Raw genomic sequence first — 18,257 nt, forward strand, 5'->3', positions numbered from 1 at the left:
AAGCAAAACTTGCTAATCTTACATAGAGAAGATGACAGAAGCCATGAAACATGATCACTTCAAAAGGGATATACTACTCTTTCCATTTGCAGTTATAAGCTGCTGTTGGAATAGTTACAGATCTGACAGAAGAAAGTTTTTTAAAAAGTAGTAGGATTTATTATCACCTACTGAATTACAACAATTCTTACAACTATAAATTTCCCAGGGTAAAAATGATCAAAAGGAATCTGATTTACTAGAATTAATTAACTTATGCAATACTTGGCTACCACTTTTCACCTAGCCATCACAGCACCACAAATGCCCATTTCTAATGGATTTAGTGCAATGCAATGCAGGTCTAACACTTCCTTCCATCAAAAGATTCTGAAGTACACTTCCAGTTAATTAATTCAGCATTGACACACTTTGGCTGAACAGAGTAGAGTACTCCAAGTTCTGATATAAAATTAGAAGAGTGAAGAACAGCGTTACAGTGACTTCCTGTGTGTCCCACGTTACCTGAGAAACAGCCCTACAAAGCAGCCTCCAGCTCCCTCAGGCTCATACCATAACTAAACATAACCAAACATAACTAAACAAACGTGTCACAATTGTGAGGATCTTAAGTGAATGAAATTATCTCCTCACTGATACAAGTGAAATTTGGATAGGTCTATTAACATACTTATATGTACAATTACCATGAGTACCCAAAACCACCTTATGTAGAGGCTAGCTTGTCTCCTCTGTAATATACTTTTATATCCTATATATTATATTTTACACAAAATACAATTTTGAACCATTGCAAAGTTATCTCAATGTGTTTCTCAGATCTGTTTTTCCCTGCTTTCACAGAGAGGAACAGCACGGTGAAATGCACTTCACAAATGTACCACAGATGTAGCAACTAAATCACCTGTGGTGACCAAATCAGTGGGAGCTAAACCAGCCATGAGTCTCATTACAGACATGACCAACCTCAAAAATCACAAGATCAGATCACTAGTGAGCAAGTTAGTCTGTTAGAAGCACATCTCAAACTTCTGTGCACTAATCATCGCTATTTAGATTTTCACCAACTATACAAAGCAATTGAGCTCAGGCATTGAGAAGTAAATTTTAGTATGAAAATAACCATGGCAATAAATTGACAGGTACTGCTAGTGTCAGAAGCTCTGCTTGAACTCCTGATTCCTACTTTGACACAGTCTTCTACACAGTCACATTTATTAATTTTCTGTTTGAAAGTGAGACACTCTCTCTGGTGAAACTGTGGCAGTTTCCTGTGCAGAAGAAAATCCCCTCCTCAGAGATGGGACTTAGAAGGCTCTTCTGTAACTAAACAGTGATGATATATTCAGTTACTTAATCCATTATCACCTTTCCTGTAACACTCTTGTCAGTATCAGTACAACAGTCTTAGTTTCAAATCACTTGACTCTGGGGCAGATAAAGCCTAGAAAAGAAAAAAAAATCAAAAAAAAAAAAATAGAGAAGACAGAATTGTACAGTCATGTCTTGTATTTCATCTAAATTTAGTGGAAGTGAGTTTATGACACCATCAGAAGTTTGGGACATGGTTTATTTATGAAAAAAACAACAATGTAATAGCATTTAACATTTCTTTATGTGTATCATTTCCATAGTTGTTTCATTAATGCAAAAATATACTCTACCAACATAACAAACATTTGGTTACCTGATAATTTAACTTAGAATACCTACATTATTAACAGAAATATCAAACTTAGAGAAGGAAAATAGTATATTTGCTGCTGTGCTGCTTATTTTCCTCAGATATACCTGAATCCAGACTGTGATGGGTGTGATTTATGTGTAACAAATTAAGATACAGCTCCCATATCAGTTGGGAAAATACCATAAAGGACCCAGTGATAGGCTATATAATCTGTGAATGTTAAATTCCTCTCTAGATCTTTCTGGGCCAAATCAGTAATTCCTTTGATAGTTATGTAAATGGTGCCTTTTCTAGTAGCAATTATTAAGTGGCCCATGATTTACTCATCAGTGCAGCAGCTAAATATTTGCACTAAAGAAAGAACAGAGCAACAACTTCTAAGAAAGCCAGTTAACTGGCAGTCTCATTAAGGATATCAATAACTGCATGAAAGGGAGATTAATTATGCTTTTACTACCGCTGATAAGCCTTTCAGGCCAAAAAAGACGCATATAGCCTTTTCAATGGAAAAAGAATAATTTCATTAACAACTAGTATAGAATACACTTTGTACACCAAAAAATTCTATGATCTCACATCAAATTTAGCACTAGATGAACATAATAAAATGTAACAAATTAAAAAACAAAGTGTAAGCTGAAACTTTCCAGAATAGTACAAAGAGCTAAAAACTAATTTTTGCTATCCATGTTCTCCTGTATAATGCTCAACAATCTTAAAACTGACTTGTCATGACAATAAAAAAAAAATTTTGTCCTCTTAGATAGTAAGAGTTCACATGTTCAGCTGAAGTTGGTAGATAGCCTCTCAACTGTAGTATGTTTTCTTTACTTGAACAAAACATAATTGAAGTATTAACAACTGCATCTCCTCAAACCAGAGGGAAAGTAGCTGCATCCACATATTGAGAAGTTTATTAAGCTGTATTACATTGAAGAGAATACAAAAGAAACCCTTGTGCTAACATGTTCATATCTTGCAGTAGGACTTAGCTAAAGATGAGGCAGTCCTGAATTAAACACTGCATGCCATGACAAATTTTAAATCTAAAATTAAACAGATGAAAGTGTGGTTCTCTTACATTAAAAGAAAATCCTTTTGTATGGTGCTTTTAGTTTTCAATATAATTTTAATTACACTTTTCAACATATAAAAATAAGCTAAACTACAAGCTGAAAACGCCTGTTTATGTATTAGCAAACAAAATTAAATTTCAGATTCTCTTTAGGCACTAACACCTAATGATATCTACATGTATTCAATTCTCCATACTCCAGCCTCCAGTGAGAAAACTACATCTCTCTGAACTGTCTACACATTGACATGATTTCAGCCATTTACAGATTTCAGTGTTTATGCCACTACATCAAATTTTCACTTTCAAAATTATAACATCAAAGATGATATCTGATTGCTATAAAATGGAAAGTACCAAGTAGCATATGCCCCAGATAATGATTCAGAATTCACATCTCTGATTGTTTTTACCACTATAATGCTATTATCACACTATCATTTATAAAATTCAAGATTATTTTGTCTGGATTTTTTTTTCTCTAACAATACATGAACTCTGATCTTGTTTCACTACAAAAGCGGTGCAGAGATACTTCAGACCTAGAAGTAGACAACACACATACCATTATGGCATTACTGTTCGCAAGGGTCATACTCATTAATGAAAAATAACTAAATAAGGACTGGCAATAAGTATACGCTAATTTATAACATGCAGAACAAGCTTTACTTATCTCAAGACAAAAAAAATAAAAAAATCACGCGCTTCCCTAATCTATTACAGATAGCAGTACAAGCTAAGGGCAAAAGAGAGAAACTACTATGTAACAGATCTGAAGAGTTTCAAAGTAATTTCAGGTATTGCCCAACTTGTAACTGGGCCAGAGAACACTAGCAAGCAATGCAAAGCACACTACAAACTACAAATTTAACTTCATTCCACCAGTGTAAATGGCACTGGAGTGTCCACAGCTCATTTCAACATCCAAGCTGTGTATAGGCTGCTGTCAGCCCACTAATATAAGGCTAGTTCAGACATATCTATCTATGTGAAACTACCATCAAAAAAATTAGCAGGTGATTACTGAACAGGCAAAACCCACAATCTCACTCATTTCCCAAGCATTTTTCAGATATTTCTAGTTTCTAAGCAAGTGCTTTTATAACCCCTAATTCCAATTCCAACATATGAAAACTAAGAATTCTTTACATAATATACTACTGTTGGTGTTTGCAAATAAAATTCCATGCCTCATACCTGTGTGAATCCATTGACTCTGATGCAATCATTTAAGCCACAGACACCTCTATTTTGAGTTTGACATCCTGCTTGATCCATCAAGCAGTTCTCTTCTGCTACCTTCTTCTTTCAGAATGCAAAGAAAAATCCTGTCTGCTATCCAGAACCCTCCTGAGAAAATAGCTATGGGCACTAATGGAAAGTTATGTTTATGTGCTTTATGTGATCTTAGCAAAATGGCAACATATAAAACTCTTCTGAGTAATTTACACTTTCAAGTAAGGGCTGATTCAGATGAAACTACATGTATAACAGTACAGCTACCATAAACCACACTTCTCAAAACCTCTAACCAAGTTAATCCCATTTACAAAGTGCAAAACCAAATGGTCTGACGCGGTAGCTCAGCACACAAGCTTGCTAATGGATGAAGGCAATGGACTTGTCATGGAAGATGGACACATTCAGCGGATGATCCACTCAATTCTGTAGGAGCAGCCTGGAACTTCATTACTGTGCCATGCTAGCAGTTTGTAAGTGCGCTACTCTCTGCAGAAATAAGCATTTTTATACATTAACAGTTCTCCAGGAGTGGCTTTTTAGAAACACCTTGTAAGACAGATTGTTAACTACCTCATAGATCCACACAGTATTTACAAAACAAAACCAGAAAATACAGTATTTGCAAGAAAGTATGACTTGAGGAGGGGAGGAAATCTGTATTTGGTGGCTGGTTGCTGCTTTTTCCTTAACAAAAACCCTAAAAACCCCAACATACTTTTTGTAAGGGAACCATAATAAACATACAATATAATAACATGCTGTATACAGCTTCACACATGCGATTAGCTAGCTAGTAAATTAAGGCTGCCATCCATAACTATTAACTTCCAAATGCATGTTTCTCAGCTAAGTGTATGCATTCCTTTAAATATTTTATAACTGATACGTCATAGAGCTATACTATTTCAGGGCAACAAAACCCAGGAAACCAACTACCAGCTAAAACAGATACACTGAAGGAATTCTAGTTCTTCCCAAGAGAGAAATTCAGCTTTTCAATGAAAACATAAATAATACATGTATGTTTTCACTAATTTCTACATTTCAAATGAAAGAAGCTCTATGAATAAGACCAGATGGTCTAAAAATATTCCTTTAATAAGTATGTACCAGCAGAAACATCCCTCTAAAATACTTATTTTATTAGTGAAATGGTACCAAAGATAACAAGTATACAAACAATCTCTTTGCTCTATGCTACTTACACATCATAAATAAGACAGCTGTTGTTGCAAGACACAATCTTTCACAGTCTTCCTGTAAGCATACAGATTTTTTTATTCTTTTATCAGAATTAGCTGTTTACCAGCCAACAGCATGTGGCTTATACATCACAAAAATGGCTGTTCTATACTTTACATGGTAAAGCATTTTCTGTTGTCTTAAATGTACACAGTGGCAAGAACATAAAATCTTATAAAAAATTGGGAGTGATTAAGCAGCTTCACAATCAAATTGGATTTCATTACCTTAGCAATTGGGCAAAGTTTTCATTCCCTGTAATATGCTTCCCTTCCACTGAAAAAAATTAACTATGCAGAAGAAAAGTAAAACAAGTAAAAAGCAAATAGCCAATACATGTAGTTTTTTATTTTAACTGAAAGAAATAACACTTCCCATGAGGTAAGGCAATTAAGTAATTTGATTGCATTAAAATAGTAGTAATAAAAATAATCTACGCGATTTTAGGTATAATTATGTCTTAGAAGTGTAACTTATCAGAAATCTCATGTAACCAATTAAATTACTCCAGAAAACAAAAGCCATGTTTTGCCATGACATAAACACTTGTTTCATCACTCCCTTCTTGTACGCTTTCTCCACAAGAAATGATAAAAGAATCTCTACTATGTAAGCCCTGTGTAAATTAGAACCTCCTTCCTCAAATTATTTATCCCCCATTTCTTTGCATGCCATTCCTTTTATATCCCCCAACAGGTATCAGAGAAATAACAGAGAGGTAACAATTAAGGCCATCCAAATGTATATTAAATGTTTTAAGGGCTTTCTTTGATGAAGGTGATCAGAGCACACTTTGTATTCAGCTATTACTTTGTAACAGTGGTGGTCCCCAAATGAAATCTCTTCTCTTATTCAAAAATCTCTTCTAAGAATAAAAAATAAAAGTAAAATGGAGCTTCAGTATTTTAACAAGTGAATCAAACAACCATTCTGGCAAGTCACTTGCATTTTTGTCTACAGTATGGTGGTGCCAAAGTAGCAAGAGAGATCATGTAAGATTTAGCTGAAAATGTGTAACAGCACATATACATTTCTAGAAAATACCACATTTTAAGAAGGCACTAAAGCTTCTGCTTGTGCTCCCATATTTTTTTAACAAAAAGGAAAAAAAATATTTTCTTAATGGCACCTGTACTATTTTTAGCTGAACAGACACACTGCAGTACATTGCAAAACAAAGCTGGAAGTTCTGGTATTGTCATATAGATGTGCTCACTTCTCTAAGGACAAAGAAAACAACAAAACAAAACAACTCCAAAATAACCCTGTAAGCTAACCTAACATCTACAACATGACAACATTCCTTTTAGGAACAGAAAAAGCGCATGCACTGTTCAAATACCTTAAAAGAAATATTAATTTCAGGGGTATTAGTAAGAAATTATTTTAAATAAGAAACCCTAAGAATCTCAAGCAGTGAGCAAATGAAAAACATTAATCTGTGAGTATTTAACATAAGAACAGTAAAACCGTGTTTATGCTTAAACCCCCTTTCCCTACAGTTGTCATTTACAAGGAAAGAAAGTGTGTATATTTATGCACCATTTTCAAGCACATCAAACAGCACACATTAAAGTTTTTGTGGATTTTTTAACCTACAGGGCAAAACAATAGAAAAGGCATCAACAAGCAATATTTTAAACAACCTTCAATGCATATCTTCAGCTTTTTTGGGGAAGTACAGGTTTACATCTTTCAGTTCCTAGTTATTTGTAACAGCTTATAGTAAAACTTAACATAAATCATTTTACAAGTACAGCCATCATGGAAATGCATGGATTTTCAGAGATGAATAGTTCTGATGGCATCTGCCTTTTCATGGTATTAGCTACTGGTCTGTGCTCTCTTGCTTTACAGCAAGAAGACAACAAAGCTATCACAAGAATTGGAGGAGCTACTAGTACTATCAACACATTCAGGTTGATTGCTTTGACATTTTCTTCCTCATTCTGGGAAATAAAATGCTTTGGATTTCATTCCTTAGTTGAATTAGAAGTCCATTCTTTGCATTAAACCTCTTCCATTTTAATTGAGAGGTTTTCTTCATCTGGTTGACAGTTCCCGTTCTGTTGTAGTTTGACTTCATCTGTCCTTTGTGTATCTCTATTTTCTACTTCCTTGTCAGTTTCCAAATTCTGGTCTTCTTTATTGTTATCTTTGTCCTACCAAAGATAAAATTATTTGAAAACAAAATAATATTCTTAGCATTATAGGTTATGACTTCCAATCAACTCTTGGTAATCTTATTGTTTCAATTTTTACATGTGTATCTTGTCTCTGCAAATTTTAGAACAAAGGTGTGAGCTTCTTTGCCCCTGCCTTTTTTTAAAATGAGCTTTTTTTTCAGTTGGCTGAAGTTCAGCACTCATAACAACACATCACCCAAGAAATTATGCCATAAAGTATGGAGGAACTGTTACTATATTATGATATATGTAATATATATTTTATATATATTATAATCTATAGTAATGTATTATGAAATACACATTTCTTTCTATTGCATTCTATTGTACTCTATTGCAATACATGTTACTATTCTTATAGTTAACAATAGTCTTTATTAAACTATAATAAAGTCACATATAAAGTTATAGAACAAGTGGCACCAGAGAACATATGAGAAACAGTTCCAGAAATCAAGATTTCACCAAGATTTTTTAAACAGAACAGGACTGAACTTTTTCTGTCTTATTTTTTGCCAGATATCTGATGCATTTTGAGGGAGGTCTTGGGTAAGATTCTTACTCATTCATTTGAACAGTCATCTAAACCAGGTGTTTTGTAACAGCTGAATAATTCTGAGCACAACAAACTACTCTTTAAAGATGTTCTGCTATTCAAATTCTAAGACTAAAAAAATTGAAGAGGTTTCCTTTTTTAATTGCAGTACCTTCCATTTTGCAGGGGAAAATCCTACACTATTTCACATCTCTTCAATTTCACTCTTATAGAATCCAATATACAGACCAGGACCAATTCAATGAGGGAGAGTTTGAACTGCATCATGAGTTTATTTAAAAAGTAATCTTTTCAGTTTGACATTCAAGCCACCCATGAACACTGCTTGTTAGTCAATGATCTGCCTGCTCCTAAAAGTAGGGAGCCAGGCAAGTCCTAACACAGGGAACACAACATAAGAGAAACAAGATGTTTCTGTAACCTAAGCACACAAACTCCTACAGGTCAACTGAAGTTCAAATATATAGATTTAAAACTGGCCTACTAAACCCAACTAGCAAACACTAAATAGCACTACTTTGGTAAGGAACAGGAGAAAAAGAAGGGAGTAGAAGAAAGAAATAGTGCAGAGAGAATTTCAGTAATTGCTTCACTACCAACCACTTCATTCTGCTGATCACTTGGTGACACATACTTACCTTAAAAGCAGTGGTGCTTTTGTCAGATTTCTCCTTTCCCTCTTTTTCTTTACTACTTTTTTTCTTCGAAGTGGAGCGTTCTCTTTCTCTTCTTTCATTATTTGTATCTCTTTCTCTTTTCTTTTCTTTCTTGTTTCTGTTTCAGAATTTTTTTTATTCAAATTAGGATTTGATCCAACTACAATAAACTTCAAACCATTTGACTGCAAACTAAACCCCCAGAATGGACTTTCAAAAAACCTCCCAAAATTTAACAAAAAAACTCTTCCCAGAGATAATGGGATTTTTTTTTGGCTGAAGAGAGCTAAACAGTGCATATGACCACTATGCACTGTGTTTGCACAGAAAAAAGAAAATTAATCTTCATCAGATGAAGGGATTTTACTGATTTGAAGCAATTTGCACTGCTGATTTATTTGAAACCATGTCATTGAAGAATACCAGAGCTCAAACTGGTTTAAGTTTTGAGTTAAATTAAAACTGAAGTATACTGGCCAACTGAAATCATTGGAAATCATTAGCATAACAGAGAATCTACTATAAATTCTTCCTTCTTCACTGATCTTTAACTTCTGTGTTTAAATCAAACTGACCTTCTTGGAGATGGACTTCGTGAAGACTTTCTTTTTGCTGTTTTTGATGTTTTAGGAGATTTGGAGGGACTTCTGCTCTTCCTTTTACGCCTTTCTCTATAGGACCAAGAAATTCAGTATCATCAAAACCCAAAAATAAAGGAGGTAGAAAACTCTTACAGTGATCTAACACATCCACTGAATTTGACAGTCTATATTACCAACAAAATATGAACTGTATGAACTAAAAAAAACTTTGTATACATATTTAGTGGGAAAGGAAAGGCCAAAGGAGGAAAAAAAGGATGTGCCCTCTCAAAAAAAGTTTTTTAATTCTTTTGTGCTTGATAACAATGAAAACACACTGAATTTGGTAATACTGTATCAGTTAAAAGTTTCTTCAGTCAGGAAAGTAGTTCAGTTAAATGAAGAGCCATATTAAGACAAAAGGTATAACTTGAGCAATATGAATTTCAAAATGTAACTAATATACAACCTGAAGACCACTGCAACTTCAGTTTAACCTGATTGAAATTTAAATACTAAATATATGAGCTAGAATTAGTTGATTTAGAGGAAAACAGGGAAAAATGAAGCCCAAGCTAGTGTCAAAGTCAGAATAAGTAAAATCCATTGTTTTTCTAGTGGTCCTTGCTTAGCAAACAGAATATCATCACTCTGTAATACATGGAAGAACTTGGTATGTTTTATGTAACTAAATGGAGTTTCCTAAAGTTGCCACTATGGAGTCTGATCTTGAATACCACTAAACATGAAATAACTGGTCATTTATACTGAAGCACACATTAAATTAAAGCAAAAACTGAGCCAGTACAACTTCAATTAATATAAATGTAGAACCCATCTGTCACGATTGTTTTTTACTATCAACTCTTTGTAAAGCAGGAAAAGCAGATTCAAAGACCAATTGAAGACAAAATAGGGAAGTTTAAAACTTACTTCTAGACACAGCACAAAAGCTTTATTTATGGATAACAGCTTCTGAAATTTGTGAATGTTTTTATCTTCAGTATTTAGAAAAGCTAAGAAATCAATACTTATTAGATAAGTAACAAAAGAACACATTAAGTGATAGCCACTATCACTATATGGATTGATAGTCGGACAATACCATCTACTGTGACTGTCTTGATTTTGGCCAGGATAATTTTCTTTCTAGTAGCTGGAACAGTGCTGTGTTCAGATTCAGTATGATGTTGATAATACACTGATGTTTTAGTTGTTACTTATCCTGAAATTGAGGACTTTTGTTTTCCATGCTCTGCCAGCAAGCATGTACACAAGACACTGGGAGGGAGCATGGCCAGGAAAGTTGACCCAACCGGCCAAAAGTCCATGAGGGGTGAGCAATTGTGTAGTGCATGACTTGCTTGTCCTGGGCATTATTCCCCTCTGTCCTTTCCACTACAATTATTACTGTAATTATTTTATTTTGTTTCAATTACTAATATACTCTTTCCTCAACTCTCAAAGCAGAGACTTGTAAAGCCTAACAAAGACCGAACAAGGAAGGACAGATGAGGAAAATAGAAGTCAAAAAAGAACTGCCATGGTTGAACCCCAAATGACAATTAAATCCTGAGTGGCATTTCCTGCCTTCTTTTGCCCCCTTTACTCCTCAACCTCAATACCCCCAACCCCACCAAGGAAGGAGAACAAGCAGGATGAAAAGGAAAACTCCAGCACCGTACCAGCTGCTAGTCAGAAAGAAATTTTAATTCTCTTTCAATCAAAACCAAGACAGTGACCTCCTGAAGCTGCACAGGATAAGATTTCTGAAGTACTTTGTTCAGCAAGCTTTTGATTTATCTTTGATAAACAAAAATATAAAACGGCCTCAAAATCATTAAGTAAATAACACAGTCACTAATCAGCCATTCACTAGTCAACATGCATTTTATTTTTAACATCTCCACACTAATCATCACCTTTATTTAATTGAGGATACTGGAAATTGATTATTCTCTCTCAGTCCTGTCAATTCAGCTACACTAACTACATTCCCAGTTAGTTTTGCTTTCCAGCATACAAACCAAGCGCTTCAGCAATTGTGTTCAAACTTGAAACTGCCTATTCATGAAATTTTATCTTCAGTTTCCGCTTTTCTTATTTCAAGTTGAAGAATTATAACAGTGTCTCACTACATTTGTTCTCATCTCTATTACATTTGTACCTAAGATTTTTGTGCATCCATTTCATTGAATCTCTTACACAACACTAACACAGTGAAATTTAAGAAAAACAAGTTCTGAATACTTTGATAGGGATCCTATGTCTCTTAATTATACAAGGAAATAACATTCTGCATGTCATCTGATGCTATTGGCTCTGCTAGCCTGTAAGATAGCTCCTTTTCCAACCGATTTCTCTTCCCCTGGTCTGTCTCCTTTCAGCTAGGAATCACAAATCTTAATTCCAGTACTTGCAAACAGTCTGTCAGCAAAGCAAGGTCAGCTGCCTTCTAGTTCTTAGAAGGTCTTGTATGTCCTATTCCACCTTCCCCTCTTCTCCACAAAGATGACTATTTGCACCATATTTTACATTTACATATTACATGATCAGCAGTCAACTGCTGTACTGAAATTTCAGGCAACTGAAATGCCTACCTGTTGAATAATCTTCACCAGAAAGGTCTGCAACCGTTTCAACTGTGCAATGTCCATCACCAAAGAGAGACCCCTAATGTAACCCAATCTACTCAGAATTACTTTTCAGAGTTACTGAGGTTACTCTGGTAACTGAAGTTGGAAGAACCATCTGAAGATGACTTAGTCCAACCTATCCCTTCTTCACCTCACAAAAGGGTCAATCAGAGTAATTATTCAGGGCCATATCCAGTTAGATTTTTGGATGGAGGAGAGCAAGAACCTGCCAGCCAGCCTTCCAGCCAGTGAGTCTCAATGTTATTCCTGCCCAGGTGTAGGACTTGTCCTTTCTCTTTGTTCAACTCCAAGAGATGACTATCAGTCCATTTCTCCCATCTGCTGAGGTTTCTCTAAATGCCAGATCAGCCAACCTCCAGCTAGTTCTCTGTTGTTTGCAAAGCTACAGAGAATGCACCCTGTCCCACTAAGTCCCTGAGAATGACATTCACCAGTATTGGCCTTTGCATTGACGCTCTAAGGATAGTTATATCTGAAGAAAAAATCGTAAATCTTTTACAAAAAGTGTATTTTCTCAACTTCCAGCTTCAAAAGAACACCGCCCGTGTTTAACAATATCTTTATCATACCAAAGTACAGTTTTGTGCTTTGCACTAGAAGAAATGCACTAATTTTCACAAGAATTCTTTGCTCAAGTACATGACATTGGAGCCTTCCCATATATTCCCATATATCAATATATTATTGCAAACTAGAGTATCAGGTTTTGGTAACACCCAGCTAACTACACTTACTATTTGGCACTAGAAACCTGGTTTTCTACCAAGGTTCCTATATAAGCTAATTGTGAAACCCTTATTTTTCTGCAATTATCCAGTTCACCACTCTGAAGCCCATGGACAGAAAAATATGGTTTCAAAGCTGATAGAAGTATCTTTATATGGGTCTTTCACTCATTTAAATAGAAAGCTGCATATGCTTAAGGAAGAAACAGTGTTTTGCCCATAAACCTCAGAACACAATGTTCAGGAACCATTACACCCTTTCTTGCATTCTACAAACCCTGTACTGATGAATTTTGAGCACTAGAGAAATTCTGCTTTTGTCTAGTAATATTATTACAATAAGCGTAACTTGTCCAATTCATTCAGCATTTCGTTATCTCAAGGTCACAGATAAAATCTGTTACTTAAATCTGATACAATACTACTGAACTCCCTAATTCCTAATGTAACAGAAGGGACCTTATCCACCCATGCTTCTAAATTTAACTTAGCTGCAATGCTTTTAGAATATGCCTGAGTTTGCTTACAGAGATTGATTATAATCTCCCAGCTTCTTTCTGCTGTAATGAATTTATCCAGACTTCCTGCCAGTTAAGCTCCCCTCAGAGCCAAAACCAACAGCTACATTAACTTTATTGTGTTCCTGCTTACTGTTTGCAGCGGTTAAGGAATGTTACTTTTAACTTACACCTGGCCATCTAGTCAGATAAACAACGTGTCCATGTCATCCAACTGAGATACATTCACTTTGTGAAAGGACAGCCAGCTAAGCAACATGCCTGCTTCCTGCAGTTCAGCTGTCCAGCCAAAGACAGGCAAATATTGGCAAACAATTGTTTGCAAGATCTACAGACCAAAATGCTGAAGTATGTAAGTAATAAAAGAATTATGTAACAGTGACTCAAACTTTCATCAGAGCAAAGATGATGCATGTGATGTTGGTCAGAACTTTTGTCTGTCTGTAACATACAGAAATGGCACAAGAATCATCTGATTACTGTCCTCAAGGCTTATATAATATGGTTATGTGAAAGCCAAGCACCACCAGCCCAACAAGAAACTCTGTTCTATAAGGCATCATATCGAGCTTTTTATAAAAGGAATTACTTTAAAGAAAAATCTACAGATTTAACAAAAGAGAAATAATACAAAATGACTTAGTAAGAGACATAGTGATACCAATACATAAAATTTAGGATGGTGCCTCACTGATCTGACAAGTCAAAAAAAAAAAACAAGCATGAAAAATTCTAAACAAACCTGCTGGAGCTACGAGATCTTCTTGAAGAGCTATAGCTTCTTGGGGGTGTTCTGGATCTCTTATCTTTCTTCTTTTTATCATCTCTCTCTTTTTCTCGCTCCTTCTCCTTATCCCCATCTTTTTCCTTCTCTTTGTCTCTGTCCTTTTCTTTTTCCCCTCCTTTGTCTTTATCTCCCTCCTTGTCCTTAATCTTCTCTCTGTCCTTCTCTCCTTCTTTCTCAGCATCTTCTTTTTCTTTGTTCTGATCTACCTCTTCCTTGTCTTTTTCCTTGTCTTTATCTTTTTCCTTTTCCCGGTCCCTATCTTTATCCTTGTCCCTGTCTTTGTCTCGGGCTCTCTCTCTATCTTTGCTTCGCTCTTTATCTCTCTCTTTGTCCTTTTCCCTATTTCGCTCTTTATCTCGCTCTCTCTCCCTGTCTTTGTCTCGATCCCTATCCTTCTCCTTGTCTCGGTCTCTGTCTTTTTCTTTGGCCTTTTCTTTTTCCTTGATCTTTTCCTTGTCTCTTTTCTTGTCCCTGTGAAAAGCCAAACACAAACCCATTAATTCATCTTTGAACTTTCCAATTAAAATTACAACTAACTTTTTAGTATACATCAGATAAAATGTGTGTCTATATTAGAAAATAGTAATTCTTCAGTATTTTAATTTTTCACCCCTGTTCACAATAAGAGAAACCTATATATAGGTAGGAAATACACAGCCATATACATCTAGGAAAAATTTGGAAACCAAAATGGAGAAGGTGAGGCCAAAACCAAATCTAACCACTATCTCTGAAGTGATGCTACTATGTTTGAAGAGAATGTGTCTCTTCACCTCACAGTTACACAATTATACATATATAAGTTTTCTATATTTTGCCAGGAGTGAGACAAACACTACAACCTGTAAATCCACTCTTTACTAAGAATGTATCCACATAAAATCACCTTCAGATTAATCACTGTGAGATGAATAATGACAGCTGACTGACCGAAGACTTTATATTCTACAGTTTTCTCTCACACAGATATCCTTGAACTTCTTGGAAGTCCAACAAAACTTAATACATACTAATAAAAAGAAAACATGGGCAAAATGTCACCAGATTCCCTTAAAAGACAAATATAAGATCAAAATTCAATCAAGACAATTCAACCATCCATAATGTCATTACGAATTTGAAAATTACTGAAAAATGCTAACATAAATGCTACAGTAAAACAGTAGCACTCTAAAAACAGAAGGAAGGAAAACAGCTTCTTTGGGACAGGAAGTATACATGTTCATAAAAAGAACAACGAGGAAAATTCCATCTGATTTCAAGTCATCAAGTCAAACAAAAACTAATCAGCTAACCATTGGCTGGAAGATTTCATTTTAGTATAGGACTACTTGAAAATGCGAAATTCCATCTTTCCTCTTTAGTATAGAGACACATAATGAAAGAACAATTGTTCAGAGACAGAAACAGGAGAAAGAAGTAGAGGACAAATTGATTAGCAGATTTTATTGTGTCAAGAAGAACCCGACTGACAGAAGTTACCTGGTATTGGTATCTATTCTAGATTTTTACAGATTCTAAAAGAGACTCCTTCTCACATGAAAGGTCCTAAGCACTCAAACTTTCCTCAAACTGAAGAAGTGTTTGGCTGTATCTTCTTCTCAACTGCAAATAAACAGCAGACTGTTGTATGCTTTATGACCTGACAACTTTGATTCCCATCAGGTTCTGTCAAGTACTTGTTAGGAGTCTCAGAAATGGAATGTAACATCATAAAGACGAAATAGCACACATTCCCCACAATAACCAGCCTTACAGCCTCCCAAGAAATGTCTTCTAGTTAATTTATCACAGAGATTTCACTGGACTTTCCCCTTCCAGCAAGCAGATGTCTCAAGAAGCTCCAGAGAACAGAAACAGAGAATCAAAAGGATCCACCAATAAAACCTACACAGCCTAGTTTTGTTTCCACATAGGTCCACGGATCTGCAGCTCTCTTTCCCACAAAACTTATCTAATAGAACAAGAAGCAGCTGCACAACCTAAGTACAAATCTCTCTTTAAATAAATCAAGGGAATTACAGAAATTAAACTAAGAACATACCAAGACTTGCATTCAAGAAGCTATTTTCACAGGCACTTTTGGTTTGAACTTATTCACTACTTCACCTCTCAAAAAATTATGCTATGATCTTGTTAAAATTTCACAGTTTAGTAATTAGATGATCAGACATAAAAACTAATAAACTAGATAAAATACACACATATTACATCCTGACATACATATATGCCATACAACCAACATGCATTTGTTCCTGCTATCTGACATATGAGAACAGTCAAAGATGAAAATAAAAGGTCATTCACAAGAACTCTATACATGTTCTCACAATACAGAATCAAGGTCAGTCTGAGCACAACCTTCTCCACAGATACACATCAAACAAGCATCTATGTTTTTCTGGGTTCACAAGGTACACAGGATATTCCTTAATTATTGATTGTAGCCTGACAAAAGTACTCTTTTCAGTAGCTCTTTTTAGATGTTAGTACAAATGTAAATGAGAGTATCAAAGTTCAAGTGCCTCAAAGTGATCATTTAATCCCTGGAGGCACAAGAAAGAATTATAGAATTATAGAAAGAATTATAAGGCTACAAGAAAGAAAATTAACTGTATCCTAGCCAAGACCGCTATACTCAGTATTATAATTTACTTTCTATCCTTTTGTCCCACGGATGAGACTTCACCCTTTGGGGTCACCTAAAAGGTTTGTTAATTTTTTTTTTTCAAAACCTGTGTTGTGAACTAACAGTACCATTTAGTGGAACACAACTCACCGAGAACGAGAGCGACTTCTTGATTTCCGTCTTTCTGTAGATCTAGATCGTTTTTTCAGGGGACTTCGGGATCTGCGTCTGTCCTTGTGTCTTGAGAGAGACCTGTTGCCAGATCTACTTCTAAATGAAGAATGCCAGAAGAAAAGTACTTTAATATTGAAACTTCATACAAATGAAGTCAACAAACAAAATGACAGTATACATGTTTTGTATCACCACATAGTATTATATGACACCTTAGTAACATCGTGTCTGCAAACGTTTTTGCAAATATGGATACTTTATGCTTCACTAGGTGTACATACTCTACTTTGAAACCATTTAAGTTATACCCGTGTTTCCTAATAATCTCCATGAATCTGGAAAACACAAGTTAATATAATTTACAACAGTTTTTCTTACGAAGTAACACTGCATAAAATCTCTGAGAATTTCTATCAATAATAATTGGTTACATTTTATTTAATTTCCAGGCCTAGTCATTTACTGAAGTGTTAGTCATCAAAGAAGGATGACTTTGACTGCAACTATCTCATTTTGCTCTGTTCTCCATCCTTGTAATTTAAATTCATAAAAAATCCCGATGATATGTGATGCAGCTTTTAGTCAAGCTTTTTTTTTTTCCATGTAAAAGGATCTCTTAGCATAGATATCAGTTGCAATTAAAGTGCAGATACTCTGATTTAAAAATTAAAAAGAGTTTTATGCAAATTTGATAAAGAACACTTTTAATTTTTTTTCCAAAATACTGCCTTTGGAAGACCCTTTTCCCCAGGGAAGCAAAATAAAAAGCTGAGTTTTCACATTAAGTTTCAAAAAACCACATCATTGGATACTTGGCTTCACAAGGTACCACAAAGTTTAACTTACCATAGATAGAAATACAGATCACCTTTATTACTCAATAAAACCTGAAGAACTGCGAGGTACAAAAAGTAACAGTTGCACCTACCTTCCACAGCTCAAGACACACAGTGTAATGATGCCTGAGGATTTTAGATTTTTTATTTTTCATACACTTGCAGTCTTGCAATTCTTTAGTGTATTTACTCCATACAGAATGTTAGCTACTCTTCTCCCACTTTGGTCATACATAACAATTCCTCTCTAGGCCTGGGAACACCTTACCTTTTCAGGCTCCGAGAAATGTAAAGAAAAGTGAGTTGAGGGGAGAGCAAACTTGGGGTAAATGACTTTATTACCTGAAGCTGAAATTAGAAGATTAAACTCCAAAATGCAAATGGACTAAACTTTAAAAAGTGTGAAAACCTATGACCCATCGTCCATTTTGGGTGTAGCTCCTGGGGGGGTTTTGTCTGCCCTAAATGTACCTGAAGGCCCTTCAATAAATATAATCACTTTTTATTCCCTTAAAAACAGACACCAGACAAAATTAAGTAGTCCCAAATGGCATCAGTGATATATACCAAGAGGAGGGGAAGCCATTTTTTACCCACAGCTTTGTTTTTACCAGCAGAGAAATACAAACCAACTGCAAGGCCAGTTCATTATAACAGAATTAAAGCACACAATCTCCAATAAATTTTATGTCCCAGAGATTAA

General features: G+C 35.2%; 1 protein-coding gene across 2 annotated transcripts in view; it reads right to left on the bottom strand.

Moving 5' to 3' along the window:
- Window positions 1-1,552: 1,552 nt before the first annotated feature.
- The window catches only part of SREK1 (splicing regulatory glutamic acid and lysine rich protein 1), a 36,345-nt gene continuing 19,640 nt past the window's right edge, over window positions 1,553-18,257 (bottom strand). For both annotated transcript variants that reach the window (XM_023943819.2, XM_086869411.1), the window contains 5 exons: window positions 16,695-16,814; window positions 13,871-14,386; window positions 9,223-9,318; window positions 8,630-8,765; window positions 1,553-7,411 (listed from right to left, as the gene is read on the bottom strand). In XM_023943819.2, coding sequence (XP_023799587.1) covers window positions 7,259-7,411; window positions 8,630-8,765; window positions 9,223-9,318; window positions 13,871-14,386; window positions 16,695-16,814 — 1,021 coding nt within the window. In that variant the 3' untranslated portion in view covers window positions 1,553-7,258. The remainder of the gene's footprint in view (window positions 7,412-8,629; window positions 8,766-9,222; window positions 9,319-13,870; window positions 14,387-16,694; window positions 16,815-18,257) is intronic.

The sequence above is a fragment of the Cyanistes caeruleus genome, chromosome Z (assembly GCF_971803275.1).
Source record: "Cyanistes caeruleus chromosome Z, bCyaCae1.hap1.1, whole genome shotgun sequence".
In the NCBI taxonomy this organism is placed as follows: Eukaryota; Metazoa; Chordata; class Aves; order Passeriformes; family Paridae; genus Cyanistes; species Cyanistes caeruleus.